At 43.6% G+C, this 16,693-nt stretch overlaps 1 protein-coding gene across 4 annotated transcripts in view; it reads left to right on the forward strand.

The window, feature by feature from the left end:
* Positions 1-16,693, forward strand: part of LOC140497433 (netrin-4-like) — a 61,385-nt gene that overhangs the window by 15,044 nt on the left and 29,648 nt on the right. For all 4 annotated transcript variants that reach the window (XM_072598368.1, XM_072598369.1, XM_072598370.1 and 1 more), the window contains 2 exons: positions 352-887; positions 8,571-8,834. In XM_072598368.1, coding sequence (XP_072454469.1) covers positions 352-887; positions 8,571-8,834 — 800 coding nt within the window. The remainder of the gene's footprint in view (positions 1-351; positions 888-8,570; positions 8,835-16,693) is intronic.

A 16,693-nucleotide genomic window follows, 5' to 3' on the forward strand; every position in this document is an offset into this window, starting at 1 on the left:
GTAGAGACCGTGTGGGGGTCTCAGGGAGTAGGGTCTGGGGTATGCCCTGAACCATGAAAGAGATTTGGGTTCTAGGTACAGCTTTTCTTTTCCTAGGCCTTGGTTTTCTCCTCTGCCATATTCAGAGGTTGATTGGATTTTTCTAATTCTCTATCATTCTATCTTATAATGTTTTGTGTTCTAAAGTTCTTTCTAGTTCTTGAATTCTATAAAAATTTAAACCTAATACTATTTAAATGGGGATAAGGTGGAAAAATATGAATGGCTGTGAAGGGAGGGGAAGTGAAGAAGTGAGCTAACACTATTAAATCTGACCTTTTTTGGGGGGTGATGTTTGTGTTGCATATCCAGGGCAATTCCATACCTTTCGCTGTGACCATCGTGCCTGCAACCCACCTGTGGGGAACCTTGCCACAGGCAGGACCCCTATCACGTTCACCACCTGTGGGGAGAGTGGCACAGAGCTCTCCTGCTCCTTTGTGGACCAGCATCCCCTCCCTTCCAGAACCTTGAACTGTGGTCACCTCCAGTGCACGAAGTGCAATGCTCAGCAACCCAACAATTCCCACCCTCCATCCTCCATGACGGACGATGTCTTTACTTCTCCCAACACCTGGTGGCAGTCGGCTGTGGGTATCTCACGAGAAGAGATTCGTCTGGACTTCGAGACAGAGTTCTACCTGACTCATGTCATTGTGGTCTTCAAGTCTCCCCGGCCAGCTGCCATGATCTTGGAGCGTTCCCAAGATGGTGGACATACCTGGAGGCCCTATAAATATTTTGCCACCAACTGTACAGCCACTTTTGGGCTCCAAGATGATCTCATTGAAGAAGGCTCCCTTTGTACATCTAGGTATTCGGATGCTGTTCCTTGTACCAGAGGTGAGGTAAGTACCCCATCCATTAGTTTGGCACTTAAAGTCCTCTATAATCTGGCCCCAGGCTTCATCTTCAATATGAACCCTCTACTTGGTGTCCTCAGGGGCTCTTACACAAGTCATACTCACTACTACCTCCCCTTCTTTGTTGATGTTTCCTTCAACAGAAATCTCTCCCCACCACACCCAAACTCATCTCTATACTCATTCTGTGAGACCCAGTTTCTTCTTGAACATTTTCTCCATCACCTCTGCCCCTACTGGACTGATTACCTTTTGTCTGCACTTCTACTCCACTGATTGCTGTACCCAGGCTCACAAAGTCAATTAGCACATTGGTTTTAAGTTTATAGGACTTCATTATTGCACTCAAATTTTTGTCTCTCTCCATAAAGATTTATAAATCCAGGTCCATGTGCAACTAAACAAAGGATTACATGATTTCTCTAAGGTCTAGAAACCCTTGCCCTGTGATTGAATTTAGTTTAATGAATAATCTATTCAATTTAACTTCTTCTCCTCCTCCTCCTCCTCCTTCTCCTCCTCCTCCTCCTCCTCCTCCTCCTCCTCCTCCTCCTTCTTCTTCTTCTTCTTCTTCTTCTTCTTCTTCTTCTTCTTCTTCTTCTTCTTCTTCCCCCTCATCATGTATTTCTGAAACTGATTTTTCAAAAAGACTGTAGGGCCCTTACATTTATACCTATTAAATTTCATGTTATCAGGATAGTATGGAATCATGGATGGAGAACTGGCCTTGAAGCCAGAAAGACCTGAGTTCAAGTTCTCCCACTGAGACATGCTGGCTGATTATTGTTAAGGAGTTATCAACCAGTTGTTACTTTCTATCCTTATAAATTTAAGAATGCTTATGCCTTTAAATCATTGATAAAAATGTGAACATAGACAGATCCCTGGGGTACTCCACTACAGGCCGCCCTCCAAGGAAATGTGGAGATATTAATAATTATTCTTCTAGTGTTTCAGTCAGTTCCAAATCCATCAGACAGTACTGTTCTTTAGACCAGAGGTGTCAGATAGGCAGCCCAGAACTGTCTTGAGTTCTGAGAAAGCCTAAATCAGATTAAATTGTGATTAGGAAATATTGAACAAAATGACAATACAGTGAACATAGATAATGTTCATATGTGGTTTTCAAAGTCAGTGTGGCTCACAATGATCTTATGTATGGTTTAGTGGCCTTTATTTCTTTTTGAGTTTGACCCCACAAGTCTAGCTTATGGGTCTCTGGTTTATCTGCAAGGGGAGCGCAAGAGTCATTGCCAAATGACGTGCCACAATCTAGAGCTATATCTACAGAATTTTACTAAGTTACCAGTCTAGAAACTCTGCCCAAAAAAGGAGGTGAGTATAGTCTGGCATGACTTGTTCTCAAGGAAGCTGAGGTGACTCTCAGTGATCATTTGGTTGAAAAGTGAAACCATATCTTTTAACTGACACATTTTAGATTTTTTTTCCAGAGATCTGATGACTGACCTATCTGTGTGCTGGAACCCCCACCCAACTAGAACCATGAGGCAAGTCCCCCAGACCATTGCTTGCATTCCCCTGGGCATCAGAGCTACCATATTGCCAATTCAGGCTAGATCCTCTGATTCTGGTTCCAGGAATCAATGTTAAGCTCATCAACTTAATAGTTTTCAGGCTCTGCTTCCATTTTTTTGAGAATTGAGACAACACTTACTCTCTTCCAGTTCTGCCCCCCCAAGATCTTTGACTCAGCAGTCACAACCATCAAATCTCCTGCTCTCCTTCAGTGTAGTCCTGTGTAGCCATGGTGACTTGGGCTCATCAAGGGCGGTCAAGGGTTCTATCACTGTCACTCCTCAGACTCACCTCAGGGTTTCAGCTCTCTCTTAACCATTTTTTGCTTTGTTCTTTCTTGCCCAAAGACCATTCTCTTTGTCAAAGCAAATGGAGACAAAATGAGTTTTGTCATTTGATCTTACCTCCATCACCCTTTTGCCATTTGCCTCCCTTTCTCTGGGATGACTGAAAACTAAAAGCTCTGTTTGTGGTTCTTAGTATTTGTTGCCAGCCTGGGCCCTTTCTGTATTCCAGAGTTCCTCATTTTATTCTTATGGGATAGACTTTCATCTTGGTCATTATCCTTGCTTCCCTCTAGCTAATTCTAGACTCTAAAGCTAATATGGCGAATAACCCATTTCCTTTCCAAGATGCACAACTGTGCTCTCCTTAGAGTATTTCTCTCTTCTAATCCAGTTCTCTTCCATCTTCACAACATCTCTCTTACTTTCCCCCCAAACTACCTTACCTACAATTCAAGCACAGACCTGAAGTCAGGAACACCTGAGTTCAAAGTTGAAATCAGACACTCTTGACTGTGTGACTCTGGGAAAGTCACTTAAGCTCTGTTTGCCTCAGTTTCCTCAACCATAAAAAGAGGAAAATAATGGCACCTATCTCTCAGGGTTGTTGTGAGAATCAAATGAGATAACCTTAGTAAAGTACTTTGCAAACTTTAAGGTGCTATATAAATGTCAGGTATTAGGATTGTGCACACTTGTCAGAGCTGGGGTTTGAATCTACCATTTTGTTGTTGTTGTTCAAGTGTTCCAACTTGTCCAACTCTACATGACCCAGTGGACTTTGTCCATGGAGTTTTTGGCAAAGAAACTGGAGTGGTTTGCTTTTTCCTTCTCCACTGTGTTCCCATTTTACAGATCAGGAAACTGAGGCAAACAGGGACTAAGTGACTTGCCCAGGGTCAAGTGTCTAAGTCTGGATTTGAATTTGGATCTTCCTGACTTTAAACCCAGTGTTCTATCCACTGCAGCTGCCAAGCAAAGTAGAGGAGCATAGTACTGTTGAATATGAAAGATGCTATGGAAAGATGTCAGGGGCAAGGAGGGAAAGGGGCCAGAAAAGTGGGGGGAGGAGTGGAATGGGACAGGTCAGTAGTAAGCAGGAGAATGGGAGTATTTGCCAGCATCAAGGAAAGACTGAAGTAATTTCCTGCCTCAACTCCTAGGCTTTATGTGATTGGGGGAGGGGAGGAGAGGGAGGAGAGAAGGAAGAGGGAAGGAATCAATTCCATCAAAGCTGGTCTAGGTCTTCCAGATGGGGAGCATTTGGTGGAAATGGGCAACCCAAGGCCAGAACATCCATGTCTGTTCTTGTTAAGTACATCCTGAGCCCCAGAGCCATTATAAGGGACCAGGTGGGGTCAGTTGCCTGAGACACCACACGTAAACCCAGGGAAGAGCCACCCTTTCTACCCCCTCTCGCATCTCACATTTTCTGTGAACCAGAATCAGAGGACCTTGCCTGAATTGGCACTAGGGCAGCTCTGATGCCCAGGGGAATGCAGGCAATGGACTGAGGGACCTGTCTTGTGGCTCTGCTTGGGTAGGGGATGCTGGAACCTGTACCAGCCAGACGTCGGCTTACGGCTGTGTGGGCTGGTGGAATGTGGACAGCTGGCCTCTGCAGCTGGGGCTGTTAGCTCATGGCTCCCTTGGCCTGGGGAATGTCAAGGCCCTCGGTAGTTTGGAAAGGGTACGTGACTGCTCAGTTCATGTTGAGGGAAAAGAGTACCCAGTGCAGTCCACGGGGGCTCAGGATGAAGGCCCTCATGGGCTGGGCTGCTTGATCAGGTGAGGGTTCATGGCTGTATCAGGCAGTCTGACTGGGATTTGAATGAGCCAGACTCACAATAGAATGATCTCTAGGGCATCAGCCGACACCCCCTCCCCCTCTTCTCTGGGCCCTCACAGAGCACAAAGGAATGGACAAAATATTTTCTATGCAGCAAGTTTTTAAACTTGCCTGTCCACTTGAAAAAAAATCTAAATAGAGAGGAAGGAAATCTCTGTGAAATCAATGGCAGATGGGAAAAATGTTACCTCCCAGTTTTATGGAATAGAACCCATAAGAACAAGGACAGAACCGCCAACTCTCAGGTTGTAGAGACCTCTGAGGGCAGCTACTCCAACCCCTACAAAAACAGATATCCCTGGCAAGTGTTAACATTTAGTGAGGAGTGGCAAATCACAACAGGTCACTTAACCTCTCTTCTGCCTCAGTTTCCTCATCTGTAAAATGAGGGGCATTGGCCTAGATGATTTCTGACATCCCCTTCAGGTCCAGACCTAGGCTTCTGTCATTCTATGAATCAGGCTCAGAACCCAAATTTGAAATGGATAGGATTGGACCTTGCTATTGTGCAATTGTTTTTCAATGACTCAGAGATACTGGAGTGATTTGCCATTTTCTTCTCCAGCTCACAGTTAAGTGACTTGCCCAGGATCACACAGCTGGTCAGGGTCTGAGGTCAGATTTGAACTCAAGTCTTCCTGACTCTAGGGCTAGTGCTCTATCCATGGTGACCCACCATCCTCTATCCCCTTTATCCCCTAGCTGCCCCAAAAGAGAAGTTAAGTGACTTGCTCCACTAGTGTCTGAGGATGGCTTTGAGCTCAAGTCTTCCTGATTCCAAGTCCAGCACTCTATCCACTGCTCTACCAGCTGCCAAAAGAATTTGTGCAAGGCCACCCTCCTACACTCAAATATAATAAGCAGTTTCCTATGAGGAATTTTGTCCTTGTTGCTCAGTCATGTCTAACTGTTTGTGACCCCATTTGGGGTGGAGATAGAGTGATTTGCTATTTTCCTCTCCAGCTCATTTTACAGATGAGGAAACTGAGGTAAACAGGGTTAAGTGACTTGCCCAGGGTCTCACAGCTAGTGTCTGAGATCAGATTTGAACTCAAATCTTCCTGATTCCAGGTCTGGCGCTTTATCCGCTGCATCACTTAGCTGCCTTGGACCTTGATAAGTCATGGCTAAAGTCAGTCAGCCAAAGTATATAGAGCTCTTTAAATGAAGTGAACGCAGCGAGGGGGCAGTGATGAAGGGGCCTGGATTCAATTTTTTCTCTCTTACTTACAACCTGTGTGATTTGAGGCAGCTCACTTGCCTCTCTGGTCTCTGTTTCCATATCTGGGAAATGACTGTGTTGGACCAGCTGATCTCTTAGGTTCCTGAATTCAAGCTTATGAACAAAGGACTTGGGAGGCTGGAGACCTGGGCTGCCATTCCATCCCTATCCATAATGTACTGTGTTACCCTGAGACCCCTTTTAGGGTCTCAGTTTCCTCCTCTGCATAGTGAGGGAGCTGCATGAAATGATTCCAAGGTCGCTTCCAGCTCTAAGATTCTCTAAAGAGGAATTAAGCCTGGAGAACAAATGTTGCTGAATGGGCTGGCTTGCTGTCAGAGAGCTTGCACGATATGTCAGCCCACCCTGTGGCCCGCCCTTGGTATAAAGGGTCCTGCTGAGCAAAAGAGCCCAAGCCGAAAGCAAGACTGGGGTCTGATCTCATGGAGACAGAAATAGAACACCCCGAACTGGTCATGACTCAGAGTCTCGGCCAGAGGCTCCCAGGGAGGCAAGGGCTCTTTTTCCTTTGGGAGCCTGGATGGAAGGGGTGGGGGGTGGCAGGGGCAGTTCATAGCTATTCCAAGGGGAAAAAAGAAACATTCCTCTGTCTGGGGCAAAGGACTGTAAGTTGGAAAAATTCAATTTTTATGTTTCTAGCCTCCTTTCTCTAGGCCTTCTCTGACTAACTGCTTGGCACATAAATGCTTTTTAAAAAATTCATTCATTCATTCATCCTTTCCTTCCTTCCCCTAATCCCTCAGCATCTTTACCCTATCTTCCTTCAGGTTTCTAATGACTTCCTTTCCTTTCCTTTTCTTCCTCCTTCCCTTTTCTTCCTTTTATATTTTTCTCCTGGTGATAATTTACCATTTAGGCTAAAGAGAAGAAATAGAATTCTAACCCATCAAAACCCAAAGGCACCTTAGACTGAGCCCAATAGACTTTTATTACACAAAGGTAATCTGAGGCATAAAAAGGGAAAAGAACACCCAGAGTCCCCCTGGGAGCAAGAGAAGAAGCCAGGTCTGACATTCCCAGGAGCCGGCAAAAGGCCTTAGAAATCACTGGGTTTATTTAATCCCTTCACTTCAATGGATGAGGACACTGAGCCTCAGACAGATGGAATCACTTGTTTGAGGCCACACAGCCTAGTGAGTCACCTCTGGTGATTCTATCTCACAATATTTCTTGGCTTGCTTCCCCTCCCCCAACCCCCATTCAGACCCCTCCTCATCATCTCGTCTGCACTATTGCAATAGACTCTTAATTGATCTTCCACAAGCCAGGCTTTCCCCTTCTCCAATCCTTCCCACACACAGCGGAAAATGAGTATTTGTCCCTCCAGCTATGGTAGGTACAGAAGAAATGTTCGGTGAATTGAGTTGCCAGAGCTAGTGGCCTTGCCATTATACTGGACTGCTGAGTTTTTGTGTAGGCATCTCTTCTTTTCATTTAAATAGATAGGCTGCAAACTCTGGGAGAGTTATTTTTAGCCTTCTCTGTAATGGTGGCATGGAAGATTTTGTCCTTCTTAAAGGAATTTCAGGCATTGGTGAACTAAGTGAGGGAGAGATTGACTCAGGATGGCTAGTGGGTGCCATAGTGAACAGAGAGCTGGGCCCGGAGTCAAGAAGAACTAAGTTCAAATGTGTCCTCAGACCTTACTAGCTGTGTGACCTTGGGCAAGCCACTTATGTCTGCCTCAGTTTCTTCATCTGTAAAATGGGGATGATTAATCCCAGCACCTACCTCCCAGGGTTGTGGTAAGAATAAAATGAGATAATATTTGTAAAGTGCTTTCGCTCTACATAAATGTTATTCTTTCTTTTTGCTAAAATCTTATTTAAAATTTTTGCATCTATATTCATTGGAGAAATTTGTCTATAATTTTCTTTCTCTGTTTTGGCTCTTCCTGGTTTGGGTATCAAAACCATATTTGTATCAAAAAAGAATTTGGGAGGACTCCTTCTTCCCCAGTTTTTCCAAATAGTCTATATAGTATTGGAATTAACTGTTCTTTAAATGTTGGATAGAATTCACTTGTAAATCCATCTGGCCCTGGAGTTTTTTTCCTAGGAAGTTCACTGATGGCTTGTTCAATTTCTTTTTCTGAGATGGAGTTATTTAAGTATTCAACTTCCTCTTCTGTTAATCTGGGCAATTTATATTTTTTAAAATAATCATCCATTTCTTTTAGATTGTCGAGTTTATGGGCATAAAGTTGGGCAAAGTAATTTCTAATTATTATTTTAACTTCTTCTTCTTTGGAGATTAGTTCACCCTTTTCATTTTTGATATTGGTATTCTTATTTTTATTACTAATTATTCTTATTATTATCCCTTGTTTTGCATGACTGCATATGTATAATCTACATAAAATTACTTGCCTTCTCAATGAGGTGGGTGGAGAGGAAGGGAGAAAATGTGGAACTCAAAATTTTTTTTTTAAATGTGAAAATTTTTTTGTTTGCATGTAATTGAGAATAAATAAAAGTCAAGTATTATTATCCTCCCATGCAGTCAGCCTATTTCTATCTACTGGAAAGACTGGTTCTAGCCAAGACTGTCAGAATTGAAAAGGACCTCAGAAATCATCTAGTCTAACTCTTTCATTTTTACAGAAAGGAACACTGAGGCCCAGAAAGGGGAAGTAACTTCCATTTAAGGAGCATGTTGTATAGAGCCTATTTAAGTGCTCTCAATACAAATATAGCAACAAGAGTCCTTGTTCACATTCTGCTCTAGAAGCTTGAGTCATATTTTTCATGTCCTAGGTCATCTACCGGGCCCTAACTCCAACTAATCAGATTGACGATCCTTATGGCCCAGAAGCCCAAGATTTGCTAAAACTCACCAACCTCCGTCTTCTGCTACTAAAGAGGCAGGATTGCCCCTGCCAAGGAGTAAGGCTCCTGGAGAAGCCCCAGAGATTCACCCACTATGCCATCTATGACCTGATTGTCCGTGGAAGCTGCTTCTGCAATGGACATGGGGAGACGTGTCAGCCGGCAGATGAGACTGGGAACTCCAGGAGCATGGTGAGGAACATGGCCTCGGTGGGGCCAGGATCCAGTCTTGCCTGCCTGCTTTCTGGGGAGATGAGTGTTCATGTGAGCTGGCCTGAACCCCCATAGCTCTCAGCAGGGAAGGGATTCTATTTTGTACCTCTTTTTATCACCTATGGCTTTTTGCAGAGAGGATTGGATCATAGAATGTTAGAGCTTGGAAGGAATGTAACACATACAGTATTAGAATATAGAACAAGGACCATTAGAGTTAGATATGACCTCAGAGCCTGCCTGTCATTTTACAGAGGAAGAAACTGAAGTCTATGGAGGGCATATGGCCAAACCACTGGTACATAAATTTGCTTGTTCCCATGTGACTGGGTAATCACATTCTTCACCACCACCATCATCATCATCATCACTACCATTTATATAGTGCCTTAAGGTTTGCAAAGTGCTATACAAATATGTCATTTGATCCTAAGAAGGTGCCTTTATTTTCCCCATTTTACAGATGAGGAAACAGAGGCTAAGCAGTTAAGTGACTTGCCCAGGGTCACATAGGTAGTAAGTGGCTAAGGCAGAATTAGAGCTCAGGTCTTCCTGACTCCCAAGAGTAGTGGATCTTGAATTAGAGGATATCTCTAGAAATCAGGTCCTATCCTTAACTTCTGTTCTCTGACAAACGTAGCAATTCCAATACCGGAAGATAAGAGTGTGGATGAACACATATAGACAGAGGCAGGAAAGCATGCTCTGGGCACCCAGAAGATAAGCCCAGTGACCCTTACTAGGGGCCAGCAGTGCTTTCATAAGCTCAGGGGCAGTTTCTCCTTTCCCTTAGTGGCCTGTGGGGCAAAGTTGGATGGAAATATTTGGAAGAGGTTTCAGTGACTCATCCCTGTAAGAATATGAGGAAACTGCTGTTGGTGTCATGGAAAGAACCCTGGATTAGTTATTTGGAGACCCAGCTTCTAGTTCCAATATAATTGAGAGAGCACTGGTCCTGAAGTCAGGAAGACCTGAATTCAAATCCAGCCTCAGACACTTACTGACTGTGAGACAAGTGGGCAAGTCACTTCACCACTATCTGCTTCAGTTTCCTCAAATGTAAAATAAGGGTAATAACAACACTTGCCTCACAGGGGTTGTTGTGCAGATCAAATGAGATTATATTTGTAAAGCTCTTAGAACAATGCCTGGCACACAGTAGGTGCTTAATAAACCCTTCTCTCCTTTCCTTCCTCATCACCATGTCACTGTGTGACCTTTGTCAAGTTCCTCAGCTTCCTGTCCCCAGTTTCCCCAAGTGTAAATGAGGTGAGATTAGATGAGCTGGAGGGGTATTTTGATGGGACAATAACCTTCCTCTCTATGCTTCCTAGTTGTCCTTCCTAAAAGATGGCACCCAGAACTGAATGCAATATTTCGCTAAATTACTGACCTCAGCAGAACAAGGTACAGGGGGACTCTGTATAGTTGTGTCCGATTCTTCCTGACCCTATTTGGGGTTTCCTTGGCAAAGATACTGGACTGGTTTGCCATTTCCTTCTCCAGCTCATTTTACAGATGAGGAAACTGTGGCAAATAGGGTTAAGTGACTTGGCCAGGATCACATGCTTGTAAGTGTGAAGTCATTTGAATTCAGGTCTTCCTGGCTCCAAGCTTGGCATTCTATCCACTATACCACCTAGCTGCCCCTCAGTGGGCCTGTATCATGGATGCCGTGTCTCTCTTACTTCAATCTAGGATGTCATTTATTCATTTTTTTTGCTTGTATATCACATTTTTGACATATTGACTAAACTAAAACCCCTGAATCTTTCATAATTTCTATCTAGTCATGTCTCCCCTATCTTGAACCTGGTAAAACTGATTTTTGAACCCAAAAATATTAAGCTTTATGTTTATCTTATTATCTGTCATTAGACTTTACACTATTATTATTTCCTCTTAAGAAGCAATCTTGAGAGGCAGGATGACTTAGTGAACAGAGAGGTCCCTTCAGAGTCAGAAGGAGCTGGGAGTCTCTGATAAATGCTGGTTGTGTGACCCTGGGCAAGTCACTTAGCCTCTTAGTGCTTCAGTCAATTCTCACTATACGTTGCAGAGTAGATTTCAGTGTGCATTGGTGGAGGGAATTTTCTCTTTGGGAGTTCCCTGTACTAATGAAATCACAGGTGTGTGTGACCAAAAAAACTGTCTTATAAAGTTTGGTCCAATGCTTTGTCCCAGGGGTTGGCAAACCAAAGCCTTCAAGCCAAATCTGGCCTGCCATATGTTTTCCTATAGCCCACAAACTAAGAATGGTTTGTGCATTTTACAATACTTCCTGAGCGAAGGTGATCCTGGGGAATATGCTGAAGTCTGCTTGGATCCATCATGGAATCTTTAGGTTGTCCTTGCAATGAAAATTGTACTGGGAGTGGTGTTTCATGGTTCATGGTGCTAGAGCATCACCAGGAGGTAGGAAAAGACATGCCTTTATGATAGTGAGCGGTGGTTTGCCTTTCTTTGTATCCCCAGTGCTTAGCAGTTCCTGTTCTATAGTCAGTGCTAGTTGAATGTTTGATGATTGACTTTTAAATGTAATCCAACTCAGTCTCTTCCCTTTGAGAGGCTGCATAAGCTCTGGAGTGGGGAAGACCTAGGTTTGAATTCTACCTCAGAAACTCACTGTGTCACCCTGAGAAAATCGCACCAGCCTCGGTTTCCTCATCTGTAAAATGAAGGTGTTGGATTCAATGACCTTAAAAGGTTCCTTTCAGCTCTGAGTCTATGATCTATCTCTATGCACATCCTCCTTAATCAATTCTGGGCCTAGCACACTGTCCATTTGTAATACTTGCCCAAAGCAAATGTATTGATAAACTAACTGCTTCTCCAGTCACTTATAATTCATTCTTCATCCACTTTGTGTTTCTAGTGTGGATGGCTAGGCTGCTCTCTTTTGAAGGAACATTGGTTTTATTGAGATGACCCATAATGTTCCAGGGATCTAGGTAAATTGGCACAAAACTGTTTGTGAATAGGCATGTCTGCAAAACTTCCCAATCAACAGAGAACTTCTTTTCCATTTGTACTTTGTAAGACAGGCAGGCTGGTAGTCCTGAAATAATCTCATATTTAGCCCTTCTGTGCACCAAGGTCATGAGGGGAAAGTCACAAGGTGCCCCTGAATCTTCCCCTAACCTTTTCAGATAGAATGGGGGAAAGTGAACAGAGATACGTTTGAGCATCATAACATTCAGTAGCCCAGATCAGCCAGTCTGTGGCTGGCATAGTTAGAGCCTCCTGAGATGTTGGGTTGGGTCCTGTTTTCCCACAGAGCTCCTCCCTTGTTGGCAAGAGCAGAAACTGGCTCTTTCTGCAGCTCGATAAACAAGCTTGTGTTACTGGTTACTGCTAAGTTCCCAAACATTCCTCTCTGCCCAGTGGGGCTGTGTTGACTGAGGACTCTGTCACGAGGCTGGCCCTGGCTCCAGTTTCTAAACAGAGGAAGAACTATGGCAGGACTTTTGTTGCGCTCCCTGGGGGTCATCCTGCTGCAAACGATGGAAATATTGTCGGGCAGAGCCAGTGAATCTGACCAGGCTGTTTGCCAACTGGAAGGCAAGGGAGATTTCAACTCAGCTGCCTCCAGGAGTTAGAAAGAATAAAAATGAAACACAGCCTGCCCTCAAGGATCTTACATGTTACTAGGTAGAGACGCACCAATAAGTACAAAGTATATGAGAAATTAAATACAAAATATAAGAGAAAGAAGATCATTTTTGGTTGGGCATTTGAAGGTGGGAGATCAGGAAAAACTTCATGCTGAATATATCACCTGGGTGAAATTTTTAAGGAAAAAAGGAATACATAAGTAAGAGTCCATTCCAATCAATGAAGAGCAAGACAGGACGCTGAATGAAATCCACTGATTTCACTCACGAGGCTAAGGACTGTCACCTCCAAAACGGAATTCCGAAAAGGAAGAAATAGAGAAATGTGACCCAGAGAAATCACCAGGGAGCCTTGACATGATGGTCTAACACTCCTAGGATCCTGCTTTTGCAGCAGGTTGAATCAGGCTGGTATCATTGAGGGAGTAAGATTCTAACTTGGAATGTTCCAAGAATAGAAGTTTCCAACTATGTGAGGGGTATGTGAGGGGGTATCCCAACTAAAGGTTGGGAAGGAAGGGTGAGGTCACTAGGTAGGAAGGGGCAAGATTAGGCAACAGACCATCTGTAGGATCAAGAAAAATAAAAAACCGAAAAAGCCAGAAATCTTTCCCAATGAGATCGAGGCTCTAAAGCTTATTGCCTCCTCAAATGGCTGGTTCCATTTTTGAAGTTTTCAGCCTTAGGAAATTCTTCCTTATACTGATTGCACTTAATTAGTCTTCTCCTGGAGTGTCCAAGGAAAAATTAATGATGATTCAGTACGTGATAACAGCTTCCAGCCCATGCCCAAGGGTCAAAGGTTTTAGGCAGCAGTCTCCTGGCACAGGGGCAGGTCTGTGGCTGGACTGATGGTACAATAAGCAATTGGTCACCTGCAACCAACTCATTCCTTAAAAAATCCTCTTCTACTTACTCACAGAGGCTTAAAGTCCCCTGCACAGGCAACAGGGCTTGTCCTTCCTCCCAGGATTAGACATGAGGCTGAGAATTCCTGTTCTCCTGGGAGAACCCCTCCATGCTCTTGTCTTACCATAAATTCTTCATAGGGAATTCATCCAGTGTTCTAGAGGATTTTCCCTGGCTCTTCCAATAATCAACAATTATGGGGTAAAAGTCTGCCAAGTACTTGACTTACATCATCCCATTTTAGCTTCACAATAATCTTACGAGGTAGGTGCTGCCATTATTAGTATCCCCATTTTACAGATGAGAAACTGAGGCTCAGAGAGTGACTTGCTCATAGTCACACAGCTGATGGGCATTGAGAAGTGGGATTCACATCCAGCTCTTTCCAATCCTGAGTTGGGCATCTTATCCATTAACTCGATACTTCTATAAATGACTGATAGTATAGCCTTTTCTGAGAGTAGGTTCAGGGTCTGGAGGGAAGAAAGGAAAAGATATAAGTTAGAGAGCATCTGGAGGATGAGCATCTAGGCATGAGGGCACTTAGATCACAAAGGGAAAAAGTGTCAGAGGTGGGATTTGAACACAGGTCCTCTGATCCCACAATCAGTGCTCTTTCTACCATACTGAACAGCATGGAAAGGACAGCTGCAACCGCTGAAGACAAACCTCCCAGGTTTGAATACTTTGCAGACTGTGGTCCTGGGTTATGGGCCAGAGCCTTTGTTTTCCTATTGCCCTCAGGCTAGGTGACTTGGCTGCAGTTCTCCTCACCCTGCAAATAATCTGGACTTTCCACATGCCTCTGCAGTCTGCAGCTAATCCTTGAGCTGAATTTTCACCCTATCTGATCCAGCTTGTGCCAGGGTGGGTGGCCCCCAAGGCTGCTGTTCTCGATGATGATGCAGAAAACACACACACACACACACACGCACACACACACACACACACACACATACACTCACACACTAGGCTGGAAGGCAGGCTTATGGGATCTGCCTTAGGAGTGAGTGGGGTCCCTCTTTATGAAGTTTTTCAATCAACAGAGGGATGATGCCTTGTTGGGAGTCTGATAGGGGGATTCGTGTTCAGGTTTAGATTGAGCTAGATGACTTCTGAGGTCTTTTCCTACTCAGAGACTGTGCTTCTAACTGGGACAGAGATGGCAATGTCCTTTGGGGATTTGGGGGAAGGAATTATAGCTTTAAAAGTAGAATTACAGACCTTGGGATCTGAGAGGGACTAAGGGCCACGGAGGGAAAATGACTTGCCCAAAATCACATTGCCAGCTAGTGGCAGAAGTTGGGCCAGAGCCAGTCTGGTGTGTCTGATCCATAGGTTCTCCTGACTGAAGCAGCAGCCCCAAGAAAGCGTTCTCTCAGGTATTTCAGCACTTTCAGTTTTGGACAGAACCAGGAAGCAGCGCTTAAGCAGAGGGGAGTAGGTGGGTATAGGAGAGGAGAACAAAGAGAAGGAAGACTTGACTAGGGTCATAGATTTAGAACAATGAGGGTCCTTACTGGTCATCTAGTCCAGTGATTCTCCAACAATTTGTGCTCAAGGTCCATATTTCTTTACCATGAGGTATCCCACTATACAAGCTACCCTTTCTGGGAGAGATGTTGGCTAGATATTAGCACAGTTCAGAAATTGTGTCAGAACTGGTCAAATGAGAGAACCGCCAAAGCAGCTATTAATGGTTCAAATACATCTTGTAAGGGAGATGGTAGTAAAATGCCTTAAGAATCTTATGGGCCCTCAACACCATGCTGTTCAATATTTTCATCAATTATTTGAATGAAACTATAGAAGATTTGCCTATCAGAGTTGTAGATAACATACATCTAAGAAGGATATGTTAGATGACAGGCTCCAGATCCCAAAAATTTCATCAAGCTAGAATGATGAGCTGAATAAAACAAGATGACATTTAGTCTAGAGAAGTATAAACTTTTACACTTGGATACAAAAAAATGCACTTCTCAAGTATAAGATAGGGGACTTGAAAGTTGGTTTGCCAACTGGAAGGCAAAGAAGACAAAGATAGTTTGTCTTAAAAATATCTGGGGTTTTAAGTGGACAGAAAGCTCCATATGAGTCAACAATGTATTATGGTGATAAAAAAAAAAGCTCATGTTATCCTGGGCTACATTATGGGACATATGGTGTCCTGAAGGAGGGAGATGATAGTCTCATTCTGGCCAAACCACATAGGGAGTACCATGTTTAGTTCTGGGAACCATATTTTAGGAAGGAAGGAAGGAAGGAAGGAAGGAAGGAAGGAAGGAAGGAAGGAAGGAAGGAGGGGGGGAGGGAGGGAGGAAGGAAAGAAAGAGAGAAGGAAGGAATGAAAGGAGGAAGAAAAAAGAACAAAGAAACAAAGGAAGGAAAAAAGGAAGCGAGGGAGGGAGAAAAGGAAGGAGGAAGGAAATAAGCATTTAAAGTATCTACTATGAGTACTTAGCAGTGTGACAAGTACTTTACAAATATTATCTCATTTAATCCTAACAACCCTGATGGGTAGGTACTATTACTATTCCCATTTTACAGCTAAGGAAACTGAGGAAGACAGAGATTAAGTGACTTGTCCAAGGCCACACCGTTAATCAGTGTCTGAGACCAGATTTGAATTCCTGAATCCAGGTCCAGTGCTCTGTTCATGCATGTCATCTAGCTGTCTCAAGGCCACAGATTGGAACATATGTAAAACAAATAGAGAAGAAGGTGACTGTTCATAGAATGAATGAATAGAGAACATGTCATATGAATATCTGTTGAAAGAATTGGGGATGCTTAGCCTGGAGAAGAATAAAGACGTAATGATAGATGTTTTAGGGTATTTGAAGGTATTCTCCATATTTGTGTCATATGGAGAAAGGATTAGACATGCACTTCTTAATCTCAGAAGTTGGACAGGAAGTTGGAGAGGGGCAGATTTAGTCCTGATATATGGAAACTCTGCCCAACAGAACTTTCCAAGAGTGGAATGGACTGCTTTGGGAGGCAGTGGGTCCCCCTCACCAGGAGACTTTCTTCAACAAAGTCTTGTCCCCAATGTTCTAAATGTGATTCTGGGTCAGATACAGATATAAGGCTAAATGGTCTCTGAGGTTCTTCCAACTCTGTAATTTGGTAAAGTGGTTTCTGCTTTCCAAGTCTCAGTTTCCTCTTCTGTAAAAATGAAGGAGTTAAACTGGATGAGTCTAAGTCTCCTTCCAAGTCTAAAATCCTACAGTGTTCCAACTTGCATGAGGTCACAGAGGTAGTAGTAAATGCCAAAACTGGCACCCGAATTTCAGCCTTAAAGTCTAGTGT

This window comes from Notamacropus eugenii, chromosome 3 (genome assembly GCF_028372415.1).
Source record: "Notamacropus eugenii isolate mMacEug1 chromosome 3, mMacEug1.pri_v2, whole genome shotgun sequence".
NCBI classification, from domain to species: domain Eukaryota; kingdom Metazoa; phylum Chordata; class Mammalia; order Diprotodontia; family Macropodidae; genus Notamacropus; species Notamacropus eugenii.